The 17,502-nt window shown below is 43.2% G+C and overlaps 2 protein-coding genes and 6 non-coding genes across 8 annotated transcripts; 4 read left to right on the top strand and 4 right to left on the bottom strand.

Annotated features, from left to right (window-relative positions):
• Positions 1-2,071, bottom strand: arpin (actin related protein 2/3 complex inhibitor). The gene is made up of 6 exons (XM_067234500.1): positions 1,905-2,071; positions 1,280-1,355; positions 1,036-1,168; positions 732-938; positions 487-653; positions 1-349 (listed from the first exon to the last, which is right to left on the bottom strand). The coding sequence occupies exons 1-6, from the start codon at positions 1,994-1,996 to the stop codon at positions 341-343; spliced, it is 684 nt and encodes a 227-aa protein (XP_067090601.1). The 5' UTR covers positions 1,997-2,071; the 3' UTR covers positions 1-340.
• A 2,173-nt stretch (positions 2,072-4,244) lies between these two features.
• On the bottom strand, positions 4,245-4,435 carry LOC136942630 (U2 spliceosomal RNA). The gene has a single exon (XR_010876625.1). It is a non-coding gene; the product is annotated as a U2 spliceosomal RNA (small nuclear RNA).
• A 3,340-nt stretch (positions 4,436-7,775) lies between these two features.
• On the top strand, positions 7,776-7,966 carry LOC136942619 (U2 spliceosomal RNA). Its single transcript, XR_010876614.1, has one exon. It is a non-coding gene; the product is annotated as a U2 spliceosomal RNA (small nuclear RNA).
• Positions 7,967-9,794: 1,828 nt separating this feature from the next.
• Positions 9,795-9,877, top strand: trnal-cag (transfer RNA leucine (anticodon CAG)). The gene has a single exon. It is a non-coding gene; the product is annotated as a tRNA-Leu (tRNA).
• Positions 9,878-10,351: 474 nt separating this feature from the next.
• On the top strand, positions 10,352-10,434 carry trnal-cag (transfer RNA leucine (anticodon CAG)). The gene has a single exon. It is a non-coding gene; the product is annotated as a tRNA-Leu (tRNA).
• Positions 10,435-10,948: 514 nt separating this feature from the next.
• trnag-gcc (transfer RNA glycine (anticodon GCC)) lies at positions 10,949-11,019 on the bottom strand. The gene has a single exon. It is a non-coding gene; the product is annotated as a tRNA-Gly (tRNA).
• A 2,973-nt stretch (positions 11,020-13,992) lies between these two features.
• trnal-cag (transfer RNA leucine (anticodon CAG)) lies at positions 13,993-14,075 on the top strand. Its single transcript has one exon. It is a non-coding gene; the product is annotated as a tRNA-Leu (tRNA).
• A 539-nt stretch (positions 14,076-14,614) lies between these two features.
• Positions 14,615-16,207, bottom strand: LOC136942469 (uncharacterized). Its single transcript, XM_067235378.1, has 2 exons — positions 16,007-16,207; positions 14,615-15,737 (listed from the first exon to the last, which is right to left on the bottom strand). The coding sequence occupies exon 2, from the start codon at positions 15,622-15,624 to the stop codon at positions 14,716-14,718; it is 909 nt and encodes a 302-aa protein (XP_067091479.1). The 5' UTR covers positions 15,625-15,737; positions 16,007-16,207; the 3' UTR covers positions 14,615-14,715.
• Positions 16,208-17,502: the final 1,295 nt, after the last annotated feature.

Raw genomic sequence — 17,502 nt, 5'->3', positions numbered from 1 at the left:
TATTTAAGTCATACTCATTTATTTTACTTCTGACAAGCATTTTACTGGCTTTGTTTGTAGGTGCTGTACAATTCATAAGAAAAGTGATTTACATTTACAAAATATGACCAAAAAAATTATCTAGGTATTGAAAATAAACATGCTGTGTGTATTATGTCCAAACTTGTACACTGTGTCAGAATATTGCATTTTGTTTGTTTTTGTAATACAGAAGAGTTTGTCAGATTTCAGCAATACGTGAGACATACTACACTGTGAGGAACACACACACAATAATGAGATAGTCAGGAGAAGGCCCAGAAGATATGATAATCTTGTATAATAACTTTCCCTCCTTTCGTTAATCGTCCTGAAGAAAACAAACACAGCAGCACATTAAGTATAATACTAACTGAAATTATACAAACCCCATTTACTGTGCGGTTTACATGGTTTTATGTTTATAGAATATTTGGGTGTGGTCATGCTCATGTACAGGCCTCTTACCCATTCATCTTCTTCGGCTCCTGCACCTTCTCCTCCTACTGGCCGCTGCTCACTTCCTGATTCTGCCCGATTGGACAGAATCTTATCGGTCCATGACGCTCCCGCTTTTTCATCTCCAGCGAAGTTACACTTGGTGACGGTGCCTCCATCCACTTTGGCAAGGGAGTCTAAAAAGAAAACAGTGTAACAGCTGATTTATATTTCCTTTCAGCAGAATTAGCATTCTTCAGGGATGCCAAACTCACAGATGAATGGTCCGTCTCCACTGGTCTTCAGCCTGACATCCTGGCCCACTTCCAGCTCTGTTTTGTCCATATCAGCCTCGGGGTACCAGAAGGCAAATGTGCCAGACGGACGGTGCTTCTCTGTCAACCCCAGCAGATCGTCTTGCTTCAGCAGGCCTGCCAACTGCTCCTCACTTAAACGATCCGTCTCCCCCTTAGCCTCCACTTCTGATTAACAGCAAAACAAATGCACCCAAATCAGTCCATCCTGAGTTTACAGTTTGGAACTTCCACAGGTATTCAAGGATAGCAGTGGTGTACTTACTGAAGGAGGACATCAGATAGCCTGTGTTGACTTTCTTGGTGTCGCTAAAATTTGGCTCCACCTCTGTCCCGCAGGCATCATACCGTCTTTGATGGATGCGACTGGGCTTGATGTACACTACATAGAAACGCACCTGCCAAGATGATAAAATGTTACACGTTACATTTTTACCAAAGTCATTACAAAACAAAAAAAGGTTTAATGGTGCATGATGTTCTGCGCTACTGAAGAACAGTGTCGCCACCTTCAGGTTGTTGACATCAGTAATGGAATGTCTTGACACGTCCAGCAACTTTCCCTCCAACAACACTCCTGGGCCTCTGAATGGGACAACAATAAATAAGTTTAACGATTAGTTTGTTTTCGGGCATGTTTTGCTTGGTGTCAGGGATACTGTTAGAAGAGTTAAGTGACAAGGATCAGGATGCGCCGAAAAGATGTACATGCGCAGCTATCATGTAGCTAGTGATTATGGCAGCACCCATAGGCGCCGATACCATGGATGCTCCGGAGCTCGAGCACCCACGGAAAATACTGAGGACCCACGCGTGCCAGACTGCCAGTAGGCTACATTGATTTAAAATTAAACATTGCAATTAAACTACTTTTTTTAAGGGCGTGCGCCCATGAGCACCCACGGAGGAAAACATAATTCGGCGCCAATGGCTGCACCCATTGCGAAGTTGACTCCTAAACTTTTTTCATATTCTCATGAACAAGTCGTTGACCAGATGCATTAGGTATAAGCAATGATGAAGGTCCTGACCAAACCATACAGCTTCTGTCACAGTGTAAAAGTTGCAATCTAAGCCGTTAGGTTAGCTAACGACGAAGCTAACTAGCCAACAAACTTCAAACACAAAACGTACCGTTGATATTTCGCGGGAGACCATTCACTATTTATCTTTTCATTGTGCACAGGTTTATTTAATAAAGGCGTATTGTGGAGAATTCGGCTCATTGCATTCCGTAGGCGTTAACTCTTCCACAAAAACAAATCAGACCGAATTCTCTCTCCACCAGCAGTGACTTCCTGCTTCTTTTCCAGAAGTAAAATGACGTGTTTCGAAGCTGGTCTGCAGCAGGGTTAATGCCATTTAATGATGTATGGAAGAATACAAACACTTATAGTTTCGCCTTAATTATTCAATTTCATTATTACACTGCAGTAGCATAGCCAGAATTTTATTTTTTGGGGGGTCCCATCTTAAAATGAAGGGGAACAAAAACAACAGGCTTCCTTTTTTATTGTAAGCAATCTGAAATCTGTGAGGGGGACATATAAATGAGGGGGCCTAGCCCCCCCCCTTTTTTTAATTATAAAACATTTTCCAATATGCCTGCAGAACATTTCCAAACAAAGCTGCCATGTAGTTGAGAAACAGCTGTATGACAACACTGTTCGAAGGTAATAAGTAAAATTTGCACCATGTTTAATCTTTTTTAAATCTTATCACAGTTGAATGGCAGTAGCAACATAGTTGTAGCATCTAAACTCATTTTCTACCATCTAATAGATTATGTTTTTGTGCCCAGTATAGTGGGGGTCAGGGGGGCCGAGGTGTTGCCGGTCTGGTCTTCCGATCACCGCCAGCTCAGGGAGGATGCTTTCCGAGCCAGCTTCATGGACCACTATGAAGTGTGGGCCCTGCTCAAGCCCTACTTTGGCTCTGTGGTAGAGTGGTGGCAAGGTTCACACCCGGACCCTGGCTATGGGATACTGCTCGGCCAGGGAGCGGGAGAGCTTACTGGCCTCCAGAGGGCACTGCAGCACCTGGTGGCCACGGAGTGGAACTGGCCTACGTGTACCCGATGCCGCTCAAGCTAAGGGCGCCCCTGGCGTGGGACGTTTTATTCCTTTGTGTGGGGAGGGCTCCGTCCGCCGGGATTGAATGCACCAACAGGTGGAAGTGGGGGGGGAACTATTCTGCAAATTTGCCTTGCAGAATAAAATAATACTAATACAAAGTCAGTCCAAAGTGAAATTAAGTGTTGTGTTAGGTCAAATAAAGTTAACATTTTACAAGAAACATTTACATGCTAACTGAACTGGTACGTGGTCAATTTAGCATAGGTAAATCTTGTAAAAATGCTCATCTACAAAATGTATATAAAGTACAGTGCATTAGCTCATGGCTTCTCCTACCCCAAAACCTTGGCACAGTCGTCATAGTACTTCATGGAGTTCTTTACAAAGCTGAAGCCGTTGATGTCACAGACAAAGGAATGGCCATTCGCTCTCAGAAGGTTGAAACTGCACACAGTTTGCTGGAGGGAGAGAATGACCAATGTCCCCCCCCCTCTCCCTCTGCCTCCCTGCCTTCTTCTGTCCTTCTCTCTCTCACTTTCACTCCCTCCCTTCCTTTCTTTCTCTCTCCCTCTGGTCAGCTGATTTCCAGTCTGTCAGTATTGACAGATGGTAGTTATCAGCTTCTCTGAGTGAGAGAGAGGGCCCCAACTGCATTTCTGTCTCCTGGATGATCGCTAGTAGCCACAAAAAACCTCACCCCAGTCATCCAAAATATCATCATCAATATCTTCATCATATTCATCACCATTTTCTAAACTGTCCACACACTGTCTAGATATAGCAAACTTCTCAATACTTCCCCTGTATGCTTTTCATTTGCTACCATTTTCATGACATATTTTATACATTTAGTCCAGCTTTCCTTGGGAAACATCTTGTGTTCATGAATAGGACACGTCCTCTCTATTCTGAACTTTGTCTGCTTATGAAAGTCTGAAACAACAGCATCACTCGAGGTACACATCTCAGCTTGACTCCAGTCAGTGTTTATAGATGCATGTTTCATTAGCTGTGGTTAAAATTACAGCAGAAACAGTATTTCTGCCAGGTTGACTTGAGGAGCCAGCTCAGTCCGTGTTCTCTTGGCTGTGGTGGAGAGAGCTCGCAGTACCAACACACCAGTCACATGAAATATACAGTCAAAGCCTGAACAGAAACCCAAATGGAGATGACAGGATCACAGAGCCTTCCTGACAGTGGTTGGACTTCCGTATTCAGGGAAAACCCATTTCAGAACAGGCAGTTCTCTCTATGGCTCTAGGTTTGTCGTGGGAGCAAACCAGATAGTCTGCCTTATGTGAAATACGTAGTATAAGCGTGATCTACACACCAACATTACCCGACCCGCTGCAGTACTGTACGTGATAACTTGTTTCAGACACTTTGTTTTCCCCAGGAGGGGAAGTGCACCGTTCCTGGAAGTACTGCAATACCAGGTCGATGCGTGGAGTGGACGGAGCAAGCCCCTATTCCATCTCCCTGTTCCAAAAATCAATTTAATATATGGTCCCCGGGTAGGGGACGTATCAGATATTAAACTGATAAGAACAGATACTACACTTGATCTTAGCCAAAAGGCCGAGAAGCGATACCGGTTTGCTCCTCGAGGGACCTAACTCATTTCCAGGAACGTCATATTAATATACGGCTTCACGATTGTACTAATGAGCTACATAATCCGTAAAAAAACTAAAAACTAAACGGAGTACAAAAAAACATCATTAGCAAAGGAAAATCGCTTTAATCAACGTGTACACTTTGAAAACTAACGTGAAAACGTGGTGTAGCTGTCACGTGATACACGGCCCTCCAATTGGAAATGAAAGAAAAAATAATCGCAAACAATCGCAGTTAGGCTAATCTTCCGAGAAACAACCAGCCAATAACATGTACATTATGTGAAATATTTCGTATTTTCGGATGACGACTGTTATGATAGCTCACGGAAGAACAAACAACAGCCATGCGAACAGCCGACTCTGGCTACGACAAAACCCTGCCATCTGCTGGGCATCATAGAACAGCAGCAGCCACAGCATCGGGCTTCCCAACAGAAGACCGGTCCGTCATGCTGTTAAGCATGACCAACATGAGTGGATATGCATTTTGGCCATCAGTTGGGACAGAAGAGTATGGGGTTACATTTACATTTTACATGTATGCATTTAGCAGACGCTTTTATCCAAAGCGACTTCCAAGAGAGAGTTTTACAAAAGTGCATAGGTCACCGATCAAGTGACAAAAAATACTAGGCCTTCCTAACGCTACATGCCAACTAACTAATATAGCCTACCTCTCAACGTGTCTTCTTTAAGCCAATGCCGGGACACATTTGCCATGACACATTGCGCATCGAGTTGTTCGATAATAGGGCTATAGGCCTGCTACTACTAGGCCTGGAACACACACAGGCCACGACGACGTTAACAGCAAGTGTCTGACAACTTCAGCAAAACGAGTATGTCCTGACCGTAGCTGACATGACCGTAAACATTAACACACGTTAACCACATACATTGTCACGCATTTGGTCATAAAATTAATGAATGAAATAAAAAACAGCAGCAATGGCTGTGTGGCCTAACCTTGGCCTATCAGCCGATCATATTCGGTGCCACTTGCAAACAATACAAAATGAAAGGGGGAGTGTGTGCCTCTCCTCTGGCCATATCTGAACTGCCAGGTGGATGAACAAATAAACAGAAAGCAGCACTTCGAAACTGGGCAAAACAACTACCACTACTTTATTTAAACAACTATGTATTTAAGAAGAGCAAGACAATACGATACAAAATTCAAGTTACAAACATAACAAGATGGTGAGGTTATCGTTTTTTTTTTTTACTAACGCTATATCCTCCCATCCACTACCAAAAAGCATGTTAACTAGCTACTTGAACATCCAGCCAGCCAAAAGTGTCTAAAATTCAATCCAATGATGTCCGACAAGGCAAGGAAAATACAAGGAATGAAAACACAGCACAGCAATACAAGAGATCCACAAACCTTCTCTTCTCCCAACCCCCCAGGACCCTCAAGTTCTGTACCTCATTAACATTTCTCAGGTATGCGCAGGTCTGCACATTGTATTGGATTAGGCCTTTTGCAAGTGGCACTGTCTTTTGCAAGTGGCATCAGTCGTTTAGTCGATGTTTAGTCGGCCTCGTCTGAAGTAGTTATAGGTCTACTTCCTTCACAAACGGACCAAATAAGCCTATATATAAGGACATGTGGAACAGCAGTTTAAATAGATTTTGTAAATTTCACGCCTTGCAGGATGCCTTGTTTGAGCTCTGGGATCATTGCTCCGGTGAGGAACGACGTTGTCGTTTTACCCTTCAAACTGAGTAGGTCTATGTTTAGACCTAATGGTAAGCTAACTCCTGTTGCAAGTCGTATAAACCTACACATTCTTTCCAAATCTGCCAAATTGATTAGCCTCAAAGTTGTGGTTCTTTAGCTTGCCTTGTGGCAAATCACATCAAAAATCAAGTTTGAAGTCAGACCGATGTGCTGTGAATTGTCTGTGAAAGAAAATACACACTTTTACTGTAGGCTATCTGTCCTATTAAACGGCCTTCTGTGGAATCTGCAAATGGCACATTTCGGAGTTATTTTTAGGAGTTGTAGTGGAAGTGCTTCAATGGGGAGAAATGGAAGAGCTCTCACTACAGCGCATTGATCCAAGTCATTCGGAAAGAGCGCTTGTTGGAAGAGAAACGCAAGCATCACGACTCGCTGAATGATAAGCACCAGACTCGTCGAAAGGTATTTTGCTTCGGTTTTGTCCGCCTCTTTCCTAGATACAGGTAGGCTATGCTGAATTTGTTCATCCACCTGGCAGTTCAGATATGGCCAGAGGAGAGGCACACACTCCCCCTTTCATTTTGTATTGTTTGCAAGTGGCACCGAATGTGATCGGCTGATAGGCCAAGGTTAGGCCACACAGCCATTGCTGCTGTTTTTTATTTCATTCATTAATTTTATGACCAAATGCGTGACAATGTATGTGGTTAACGTGTGTTAATGTTTACGGTCATGTCAGCTACGGTCAGGACATACTCGTTTTGCTGAAGTTGTCAGACACTTGCTGTTAACGTCGTCGTGGCCTGTGTGTGTTCCAGGCCTAGTAGTAGCAGGCCTATAGCCCTATTATCGAACAACTCGATGCGCAATGTGTCATGGCAAATGTGTCCCGGCATTGGCTTAAAGAAGACACGTTGAGAGGTAGGCTATATTAGTTAGTTGGCATGTAGCGTTAGGAAGGCCTAGTATTTTTTGTCACTTGATCGGTGACCTATGCACTTTTGTAAAACTCTCTCTTGGAAGTCGCTTTGGATAAAAGCGTCTGCTAAATGCATACATGTAAAATGTAAATGTAACCCCATACTCTTCTGTCCCAACTGATGGCCAAAATGCATATCCACTCATGTTGGTCATGCTTAACAGCATGACGGACCGGTCTTCTGTTGGGAAGCCCGATGCTGTGGCTGCTGCTGTTCTATGATGCCCAGCAGATGGCAGGGTTTTGTCGTAGCCAGAGTCGGCTGTTCGCATGGCTGTTGTTTGTTCTTCCGTGAGCTATCATAACAGTCGTCATCCGAAAATACGAAATATTTCACATAATGTACATGTTATTGGCTGGTTGTTTCTCGGAAGATTAGCCTAACTGCGATTGTTTGCGATTATTTTTTCTTTCATTTCCAATTGGAGGGCCGTGTATCACGTGACAGCTACACCACGTTTTCACGTTAGTTTTCAAAGTGTACACGTTGATTAAAGCGATTTTCCTTTGCTAATGATGTTTTTTTGTACTCCGTTTAGTTTTTAGTTTTTTTACGGATTATGTAGCTCATTAGTACAATCGTGAAGCCGTATATTAATATGACGTTCCTGGAAATGAGTTAGGTCCCTCGAGGAGCAAACCGGTATCGCTTCTCGGCCTTTTGGCTAAGATCAAGTGTAGTATCTGTTCTTATCAGTTTAATATCTGATACGTCCCCTACCCGGGGACCATATATTAAATTGATTTTTGGAACAGGGAGATGGAATAGGGGCTTGCTCCGTCCACTCCACGCATCGACCTGGTATTGCAGTACTTCCAGGAACGGTGCACTTCCCCTCCTGGGGAAAACAAAGTGTCTGAAACAAGTTATCACGTACAGTACTGCAGCGGGTCGGGTAATGTTGGTGTGTAGATCACGCTTATACTACGTATTTCACATAAGGCAGACTATCTGGTTTGCTCCCACGACAAACCTAGAGCCATAGAGAGAACTGCCTGTTCTGAAATGGGTTTTCCCTGAATACGGAAGTCCAACCACTGTCAGGAAGGCTCTGTGATCCTGTCATCTCCATTTGGGTTTCTGTTCAGGCTTTGACTGTATATTTCATGTGACTGGTGTGTTGGTACTGCGAGCTCTCTCCACCACAGCCAAGAGAACACGGACTGAGCTGGCTCCTCAAGTCAACCTGGCAGAAATACTGTTTCTGCTGTAATTTTAACCACAGCTAATGAAACATGCATCTATAAACACTGACTGGAGTCAAGCTGAGATGTGTACCTCGAGTGATGCTGTTGTTTCAGACTTTCATAAGCAGACAAAGTTCAGAATAGAGAGGACGTGTCCTATTCATGAACACAAGATGTTTCCCAAGGAAAGCTGGACTAAATGTATAAAATATGTCATGAAAATGGTAGCAAATGAAAAGCATACAGGGGAAGTATTGAGAAGTTTGCTATATCTAGACAGTGTGTGGACAGTTTAGAAAATGGTGATGAATATGATGAAGATATTGATGATGATATTTTGGATGACTGGGGTGAGGTTTTTTGTGGCTACTAGCGATCATCCAGGAGACAGAAATGCAGTTGGGGCCCTCTCTCTCACTCAGAGAAGCTGATAACTACCATCTGTCAATACTGACAGACTGGAAATCAGCTGACTAGAGGGAGAGAGAGAGAGAGGGGGAGGGAGGGAGGGAGTGAAAGTGAGAGAGAGAGGGACAGAAGAAGGCAGGGAGGGAGGCAGAGGGAGAGGGGGGGAGAGAGAGAGGGAGACAGAGAAAGAAGGACAGAAAGAGAGGGAGAGAGAGAGGGAGACAGAGAGAGAGAGAGGGAGTGTACAGGGGGGGAGAGAAGGAGGCCGGCTCTATGCACTGAGGCAAGTTGAGTCTCAAGACTGATGATGGATGTCTGATGTCTGATTCTGTGGCATGTCTGTGGCTCTGATGTGTCTAGAGACAGAAGAGCGACTAGACAGGAGCGCGCGTGGGGGTTACAGGTCACACTTAGGTGTGGGTCGTGCACCACGACAGCCTAACTAAACACTACACAGTCAACAAAGTTGTTAAAGGTATTTTCGGTAGTTTTGTTTTATAGACACACTTGTTAGGCTATGTATTTTTGTTGTTTGTTTTTGTTCTGTTTGTCTTGTTTTTGGTTGTTTCGTTTTTTGAAAGGATTGATAAAATAACCATATAACACAAATGGTATAATGAGCCATTAATCTTTGGTTTGATTATTTCATATCCTTTATGCTGGTATCTGCAAAAAACAAAATACAAATTAGGCTCGGAATATCCTTTTGAATGTCAACGGAATGTTTCAGTTTTGGAATAACGGAATAACCATATAACCCAAATGGTATAACTAGCCATATTATGCATTCTGGCACTAGTGAAAAAGAGAGAGAGAGATGTGGTCGTGCAACGATTGGAGGTATTACCTCCGAACACTAGAGGGCAGCAGCGACTATCTTTTTTTACCTATTAATGTGTAGGCCTATTATCTTGACGAAACAGCAGCATTTTATTTTATTAATCCCCAAAAAACAGAACAACCAAAAACAAGCCGTTATACTTAAATGTAGTTTTAAGTTACTAAAGATAAACCTGTATACTACTAATAGTTGATGTTAAATATCGTAATTTTTTTTATGGTGACTATGTCAGGATGGCCGAGCGGTCTAAGGCGCTGCGTTCAGGTCGCAGTCTCCTCTGGAGGCGTGGGTTCGAATCCCACTTCTGACAATCCTTTTTTGTTCAGATTATGGAATTAATTTAAGGCTACATAAAGGCCGGTGCCTCCAAAGTAATGTGTCTATACATACTACGTAATAATGTGATATAAAATAGCATGCAATGTGAATTCAGTGGTATATTCCTTTATGTAGCTAGTTGTGTGTGTTCCGGCTATTTAGTAAAAGTTGACAACTAACTAATAGTTTGGCAGTTGATTTCAGTATACAGCTGGAGACTGCTGAGGTGTCCACAAGCACAATTTGCAATTTCTCTAGAAATTGTACCCCCTCTTATTTTAATTGTTAATACAGTTATGATCGTATATTTTGAGTGCTATTCACATAACAAGTGTTAAAGAGTCTCATGCATTGGCCGGGAATGGAACCCAATATATCGCAATAATTGATAAACTAATACTAGTTCCCATTAGGTATGTCTAACCTTTATGTTAGTAGTCCCCAGTGTTAGGAACGTAGTCAACCAGTCAGGATGGCCGAGCGGTCTAAGGCGCTGCGTTCAGGTCGCAGTCTCCTCTGGAGGCGTGGGTTCAAATCCCACTTCTGACAGTACTTTTATGTTCAGATTATGGAATTAATTTAAGGCTCCATAAAGACCGTTGTCTCCATAGTAATGTCTTTAGTTGTAAAATATAAAATGGCATACAATGTGAATTCAGTGGTAGAATTCCCACTACCCAGGAGGCCAGGGCTCCAATACAAATCAATTCTACTTCCTTTCTTTTGAGCCCTTTTGGAGCCCAATTTTAAGAAACCTATATCAGTTAAACCTAATATACATAATCAGTATTTTTCAAAGAAACACTTACAAAAAAACTCTACAGGTAGCTTTCATTTCCTTTATGTAGCTAGTTGTGTGTCTTCCGGCTATCTAGCTAAAGTTAGAAATGAACTAATCGATGGCAGTATTACAGCTGGAGACTGCTGGGGTGTCCACAAGCACAATTTCCCTAGAAATGGTACCCTCTCTTATTACAATGGTTAGACAGCTATGATTATGTAGATCGGGTGAGGTTATGTATATTTTGAGTGTTACAAAACGAAGTGTTAAAAAAGAGTATCATGCATTGGCCGGGAATCGAACCCGGGCCTCCCGCGTGGCAGGCGAGAATTCTACCACTGAACCACCAATGCTTTGACTCTCAAACTCATTCACCCTGGTTACTTGTCCCTGGGCCTTGGCAGCCGAGTATTGTTTAGCTAAAACTCTCTTAAACGTTTCCCATTCTTTCTCAATGGTAGTCCTAAATCACTACGGATGTAATATTCTGACGGCCTCTCGTAGGTTTTTGGGCGCTGTTCCGATTTTACCATAGACTCCCATAGAAAAAGAGAGAGGCAACTGTCTCAGTGAGTTTACCTGTATGGCTGCAGCCGGGAACCTCCCGTGTCATCATGCCCTCTCGTCTCATGCCAGCCCGCCTGGTGTCGTCCCTGAGTTTCTACTTTTCTAAGTAAAAGCTCGCGTCTAGTCCGCTATGTCTCCTTCCTACTGTGTTTTGGGTGGCTTTTTTTACTACACAGAAATGAATAAAATCCTTTAAAAAAATCTGTCTTTAAGATAAATGCAGACTATCATGCTAATTAATAAAATACTTACAAATATATGTCAGTCTATAAAATAAATGCAGACTATGGACAAACTAAAAATCTATATATATATATATATATATAATATATATATAGAATATAAAAATAAAAAGGATAACAAGTGGAACATGTTTATTTTTTTATTCTTGTGTGTGCAGATCCTTGTTATCCCTCCTCAGGAATCAATGCATACAGCATCCAGATGGGAATTTGCAGTGATGTCTCTGACAGCTTTATCGGTGTGTTGTCTGTAAAAGTGCTTCTTGATATTTTTTATTTTGAACTGCACATTACATTGAGAACAAAGTACATTTGTCAACTTTGCAGGTCAGGACTGAATAGCATAAGAACAGTTTCTTTCCATCCGCTGTTGGCCTCTTCAACAAGGCCAAGGGCTCACACTGACTTTAAAGACTTAATCACAATCTGCACAATGACACCTTGCCACATTGCAATTTCCACTATTTGTATCTTTTGTACTATTTGTATTTTTTGTACTATTTGTATTTTTTGTACTATCTGTATTTTTAGATTGTAAATTATGGTTACTTTATATTTAATTTGTATTCTAAATCCCCTTAGTATTAGCTAGACTTCGTTCCTTTTGTATAGTTAGACCACATATTTAAGTTTTAAGATTCCTATATGTTTAATGTATGCACCTTCCTGCCAAAGTAATTTCCTTGTCCGTGCAAACCTTCATGGCGATTAAAACCCTTTCTGATTCTGAAAAGGATTCTGGCGGTGGGTGTTGGGGTCTCTCTGCTGGGTCTCTTTGTCATTGCATTTCATTATCATGTACCTGAGAAACAGAGACACACACAAACGTTTAATATGCACATGTGAAAAACACAGAAAACATTCACACACAGATAGTTTTGTTTACAAACAGACACACATATACTCACCGATACAGGCAGTTTGTCAGTGCTGAGATGAGGTAGGCTCACACATTCTGCTGCAGAGAATTGACAATCAAACTGACAATCAACTAACAGCATTAAGTGAACACAGCCAATGCAGCTCCACAGAAAATGAAGAGTGATGCACTCTGGGAAGTGATGCTCATCTCTCTGCAGTCGGTATTAGCGTCCAACTGGGTGTCATGGAGTGGTGCCCTACAGATCTGAAAATGCCTCAGTGTATCCTGCCTTTTTATTGTGGTCTTGAGGCAGAAAGGGCAGTGGAAGTGACCCCTGCTTCCACTTCTGCAGGCCTGGTGGCAGTTTGTTATGAAGAAATCTATGAAGGGCTAAAAAGTCACTTGTTCCGGGAGTACAACGGTACTTAGGAATGACTTGCTGGACCTGATGTTGGTTTCCTCCAGGAACACAAAGACTCTTATTGAGGGACTTTTTGCTCTTGTTGGTTAGTTGTAACTGATTTAACTTCTTGTACTCGCTGTGAATTATATTATTGTTGCATGATTTTCCTACTTATTGAGGTTCATGTTTAATTGTAACTTGTTTAACTACATGCTCTTATGTTTCTTTCCATTGGCACTTATTTGCTTTTCACAATGTATGCTTCATGTTTTGGCTACCCACAATGTTTTGGGGCTATCTCGTTGTGTATGATCACTGACCTATGCACTTTTGTAAAGCTCTCTCTTGAAAGTCGCTTTGGATAAAAGCTTCTGCTAAATGAATACATGTAAATGTAAGGGACAAAGCATTATGTGCTTGCTTACCCTATAAGATAAAGCAACTAGTATGTCAAGTTACTATTGGTAAGCTTGCTAAGTAGCCGTAGTTACAAACAAACGATAATGGCATAGCACAATGCTGATTGAGGAAACTAACCTTCATATTGAATGGCATTTTTTACATGCACCTCCATGTGCTGCAAAACCTTTGCCCTACACCGGGGCTTGTACACTGAAGTGGGGCATAGGGAACAATGATGGTCGGTAGAGCACACCGTGCATCGTGTCACCTGCAATGTGTTCTTTTTTTTTTTGAAAGACACTGATGTGTACCTTAAGGAATTGCTTTAGGTAACGTTAGCTAATATTCTCTAACAAATGTCAACATATGCAACTGATGCAGTTTTAAATGGAAGTCATCGCAGGTTTCATCAAATATACGTTAACATCAGGGACACAACAATAACATCCAGAAATCAGCAAACCATATGTATGACTAAAATGGTTAATTTAACAGTTTTTCAATTGATTGCAACATGTGCTCACGAACTTACCCGTGACTCCAACTGGAATATTCGCCATTTCATATTTTTGACCCTCTGAACTTACCGTTGGACAGCCTGGGCATGCGACGGGAGGGCATGCGACGGGAGGGCATGAGAGAACTCCATAAATCCAACACCAAACCCAGGCCTCCTGCATAGCAGAATTCTACCACTGAACCACCAATCCTTAGATGCCTAAATACTCTGATGCGTAGACAGGGTATATTGTCGCCACTTGGTCAACTAGCTTATCTTTTAGGCAAGATGCAAGTGTGAAATTATCAATGAACGGATAATATTGGATGTAGAACGCAATTGTAATTACTAGTCAGGATGGCCGAGCGGTCTAAGGCGCTGCGTTCAGGTCGCAGTCTCCTCTGGAGGCGTGGGTTCAAATCCCACTTCTGACAGAAATTTTATTTCCTTTTTTCCCCCTCACCCCTCCTTCTTACCCATCCTCCTACTTTCCCACAACTACTGCTCCTCATTCCTGCTTACTTACGTCTTCTCACTTATTTTGAATCCCCCAGAGTACAAATGTTAAGAATCAAAGCATTGGTGGTTCAGTGTTAGAATTCTCACCTGCCACTTTGAGGCCAGTTACGGATAGGTGTAACAGAAAAAACAAGATTTTACGTGCCTGTTCTTTGTCATGCCAGAGATTGGGGTTCAATTCCCAAAGGCTGATTCATTTTTAAGCCCTGGTATGTTTTTTGTACTAAGTTTTTGTAAAATGAAGTAATTTATATAGCCTAAATATCAAGTCAGTCAAAATATGAAACTTTTGTCATCCATAGTTTTTTGTAATGTTTTTCTGTGTTCTGTATAGATGATAGCAATAAATCCAAGACTCATGCTGAAATCTGAACTTTGTTTTATAGTGTATTAAGTCTCAAGATCAAAAGCAAAAAACTATTTACACAAAAGCAAAACACTAATGACACACCCTTTCACTATTTCTATTATTTCACATCACTATTTACACCACTATTATTTACACAAGATTATGTGCACATTACTAATTACACACCATTATTTACACTCTCCTATTCATTTCCCCTTCTCAGCCAGCCATCTCAACTTCTCTGCCTCATAAAAGGCTGAACCCTTGAACTCCCCCCAGGTCAGCTCCTTCTCCATGCCTTGGTCCTGATACAGTGAGAAAACCTTGGCAGGACAGTATACATACTTCCCTGCCACTCCTGGGAATCCTGTGTGGATGTTTGGGCTATCAGGGCCTTGTTTAAAGACAAGGTGGCAGAACCTGCACAGCCGCCCCTGTGGTGGCACATCTGCTGCCTTCCTTTTGGCCTTCTGGCCCTGCACTTTTTGCTGGGTTGCAGCAAGCTCCCGCTCAAAAAATGGGGTGTCCATGAAGGCCACAAGTTCCATTCTGGGGTTTGTTAGTCCCTCTGCCCCATATTTTTGGTGGAGCAGTAAAAGTACCTGGTTGGCCCATTCTGGTAAAAAAAAATGAATGGATGAGCCGTCATTTTCGAACCGGGACTTGGGCTGGCCACAGGAAAGACAGGTTTTTGTCTTCTGCTTTTGTCCTCTGGTTTGTTGCTGTTGCTGCTGCTGTCTTTGGAGAATTTCACTCACCATTCTCTCAATCGTCTCCTCTGTCAGTGGCACTGCCTGTGCTGGAGGATTCACAGTGGCAGGTGAGAGGGTGGTTACAGGCACAGTGACAGTGTCACTGTCCTCAGTCAAGTGCTGCCACAGCTGTTGGGTTTCCAGCAGCTTTTCTGGATTGATGTTGAGTGAGGAGCTGGTGTTCTGCAGCTTGGCCAGATGTTTTACATATCTGCAGATGTGTAGCCGTGTTGTCGGGTGTACGAGGGAATTTGGGTTGGTGCTGGAACTGTGGACCATGGCTGCATACTCGTGGTCCACAAGCCTCAGCATGCCCTTCTGTCCATGGTGTGTGGTGAGCAGACCGTCAATGGCCACTTTCATGGGGCTAGTCCACTTTGTGTGGTCAAGCACAAAGACCCGGCCTCCAGTTTTAACAGGCCCGGTGCGGGCACTCCGAGGAGGCAGCCATTGGAAGGGTCGGTGTTATGGCACAGCTGAGAAATAAATTGGATTATTGTTAGTAAATACAGTGTATAGTTTGTTTTTGAAAACCACAAATGGATGTCTGTACGTGTAAATATGTGTACTATTCAAAATTTCCCTTTCAGAATAAAAATTTGTTTTATTTGCTATGTAAGTTCACACAAACAAGGAATTTACTGTAGCAGGAAGGTGCATACAATAAACATATACGTATCTTCAAAAAAAAGTAGAATGTATAAATTAAAGTCTAATACTAAAGAACTGAACAATATAAAATTACCTGTATTGTCCTGGGGTTCCTCTGAACTCGCGCTTGAGATTCAGTGCAGCAGGGGGGAGAGGCGCAGGACAATGAAACAGCGCTATGGAGGGCTCGCTGGAGGACTGCGTGTTTGCAGTCGTAGGGGGACAGGGCTGAGTTGGGCCAGGGGCTCTGTATTTGTCCCAGTCGGTAGGTACTGGATGAAAGCTAGGTTCCAGGTATTTCAACCCAAACATTTCTCCAGTGTCTCTGTTTGAGATGTACAAGGCTTTGTACTTGGGCTGGCCTGTCACCCTTACAGAGGCTGCATTCAGCTCCATCATGAGCACAGGGTCAAACATCGCTGGAAGGAGGACATCAGGCTGTTTCAGGTCCACCAGCCTCTCAAAGTTCCAGCGTGCCACTCCAGTCATACCCTGGGCCTGGAACAGCTCAGGGGAGACACGGTTGCCAGTCACCCATTGAGCCTGGTGAAAGTGGTAGCCTTCCTGCTGGGAAGTGCCTCGGACTGGGATCCAGATGGGCACTCTGGCACCCTCCCCCTGGACGTGATTGAGCTGTAAGGTTCCCCCATACCTGTACATGATCCCATCTTCCAGCTCTGGTTCACTGAGGCAGCCCCTCAGTATGTGGACCCGCTGGATCCTCCAGGTCTTCAGCAATGTCGGCTTGAAGAGTGGGACATTGTTTGGGTCCTTGGACATTTGGAAGTGCTGAAGAACCTCCTCTATCCTGGTCACCAGCTCCTGAGGCTGAGGGATCTTGGTCCTGCAGTGATCCCAGATGTGCTGCTTGGTGGGGTTTGGAGGCACAATGCCACAGAAAGTGTATGCAACTTTCAGCCTCTGCAGATCTTCCTGGTCAACCACAAGGAAGGCAGCAGAGAGGAACTGGCAGAAGGAGCTGTACAGTGAATGATGCTCAGACACACACTCCCTGCAAAAACGCCTCATACAGCGAAACAGGTCTAGTTTCATTTCTATGTCCGGGTAGAATTTTGACCTTGAGGCACAGGTGTTGGTCAGCTCCCCTGCAGTGACCTCTGCCATCACGGCCTCTGTGTTCTTCCAAGCATCCCACAGTAGATGTTCACCAGGGTGGGGGTCTGGAACCCTGAATGCTGCACAGCAGTCCCTACACAATAACAAAAATGGAAAAAAACAAAATTAGAAATATGCAAATATAGGGGCTACATTTATAACACAAATTAAGTTAATTAAGTTTGTCTTTTGAATTGTGTGCTATATAATAACCATACCTGTCCACCCAGTGGTACTTGCCATGTCCAGTCCAGCAGCAGTGTAGCGGTTGGCCAGACCTAAATACATGGGCTCCAAGGAGCGCTCAGACTCAGACTGCACCATCACCCAGGAGAGGATCATCCAGTTCTCATTCATGACGGCGTAGGATGACATGGCCCCTGAGGAGAGAGTAACCTTTCTGGCAATCTTGCGCGTGTGGTCAGATCTCAACACCTGCCCAAAGGTGCCCTGTAGGAGCTTGTTGATCGCTGG

The sequence above is a fragment of the Osmerus mordax genome, chromosome 4 (genome assembly GCF_038355195.1).
Source record: "Osmerus mordax isolate fOsmMor3 chromosome 4, fOsmMor3.pri, whole genome shotgun sequence".
NCBI classification, from domain to species: domain Eukaryota; kingdom Metazoa; phylum Chordata; class Actinopteri; order Osmeriformes; family Osmeridae; genus Osmerus; species Osmerus mordax.
Note: the sequence above shows the minus strand (reverse complement) of the source record. Positions and strands in the feature narration are given on the sequence as shown.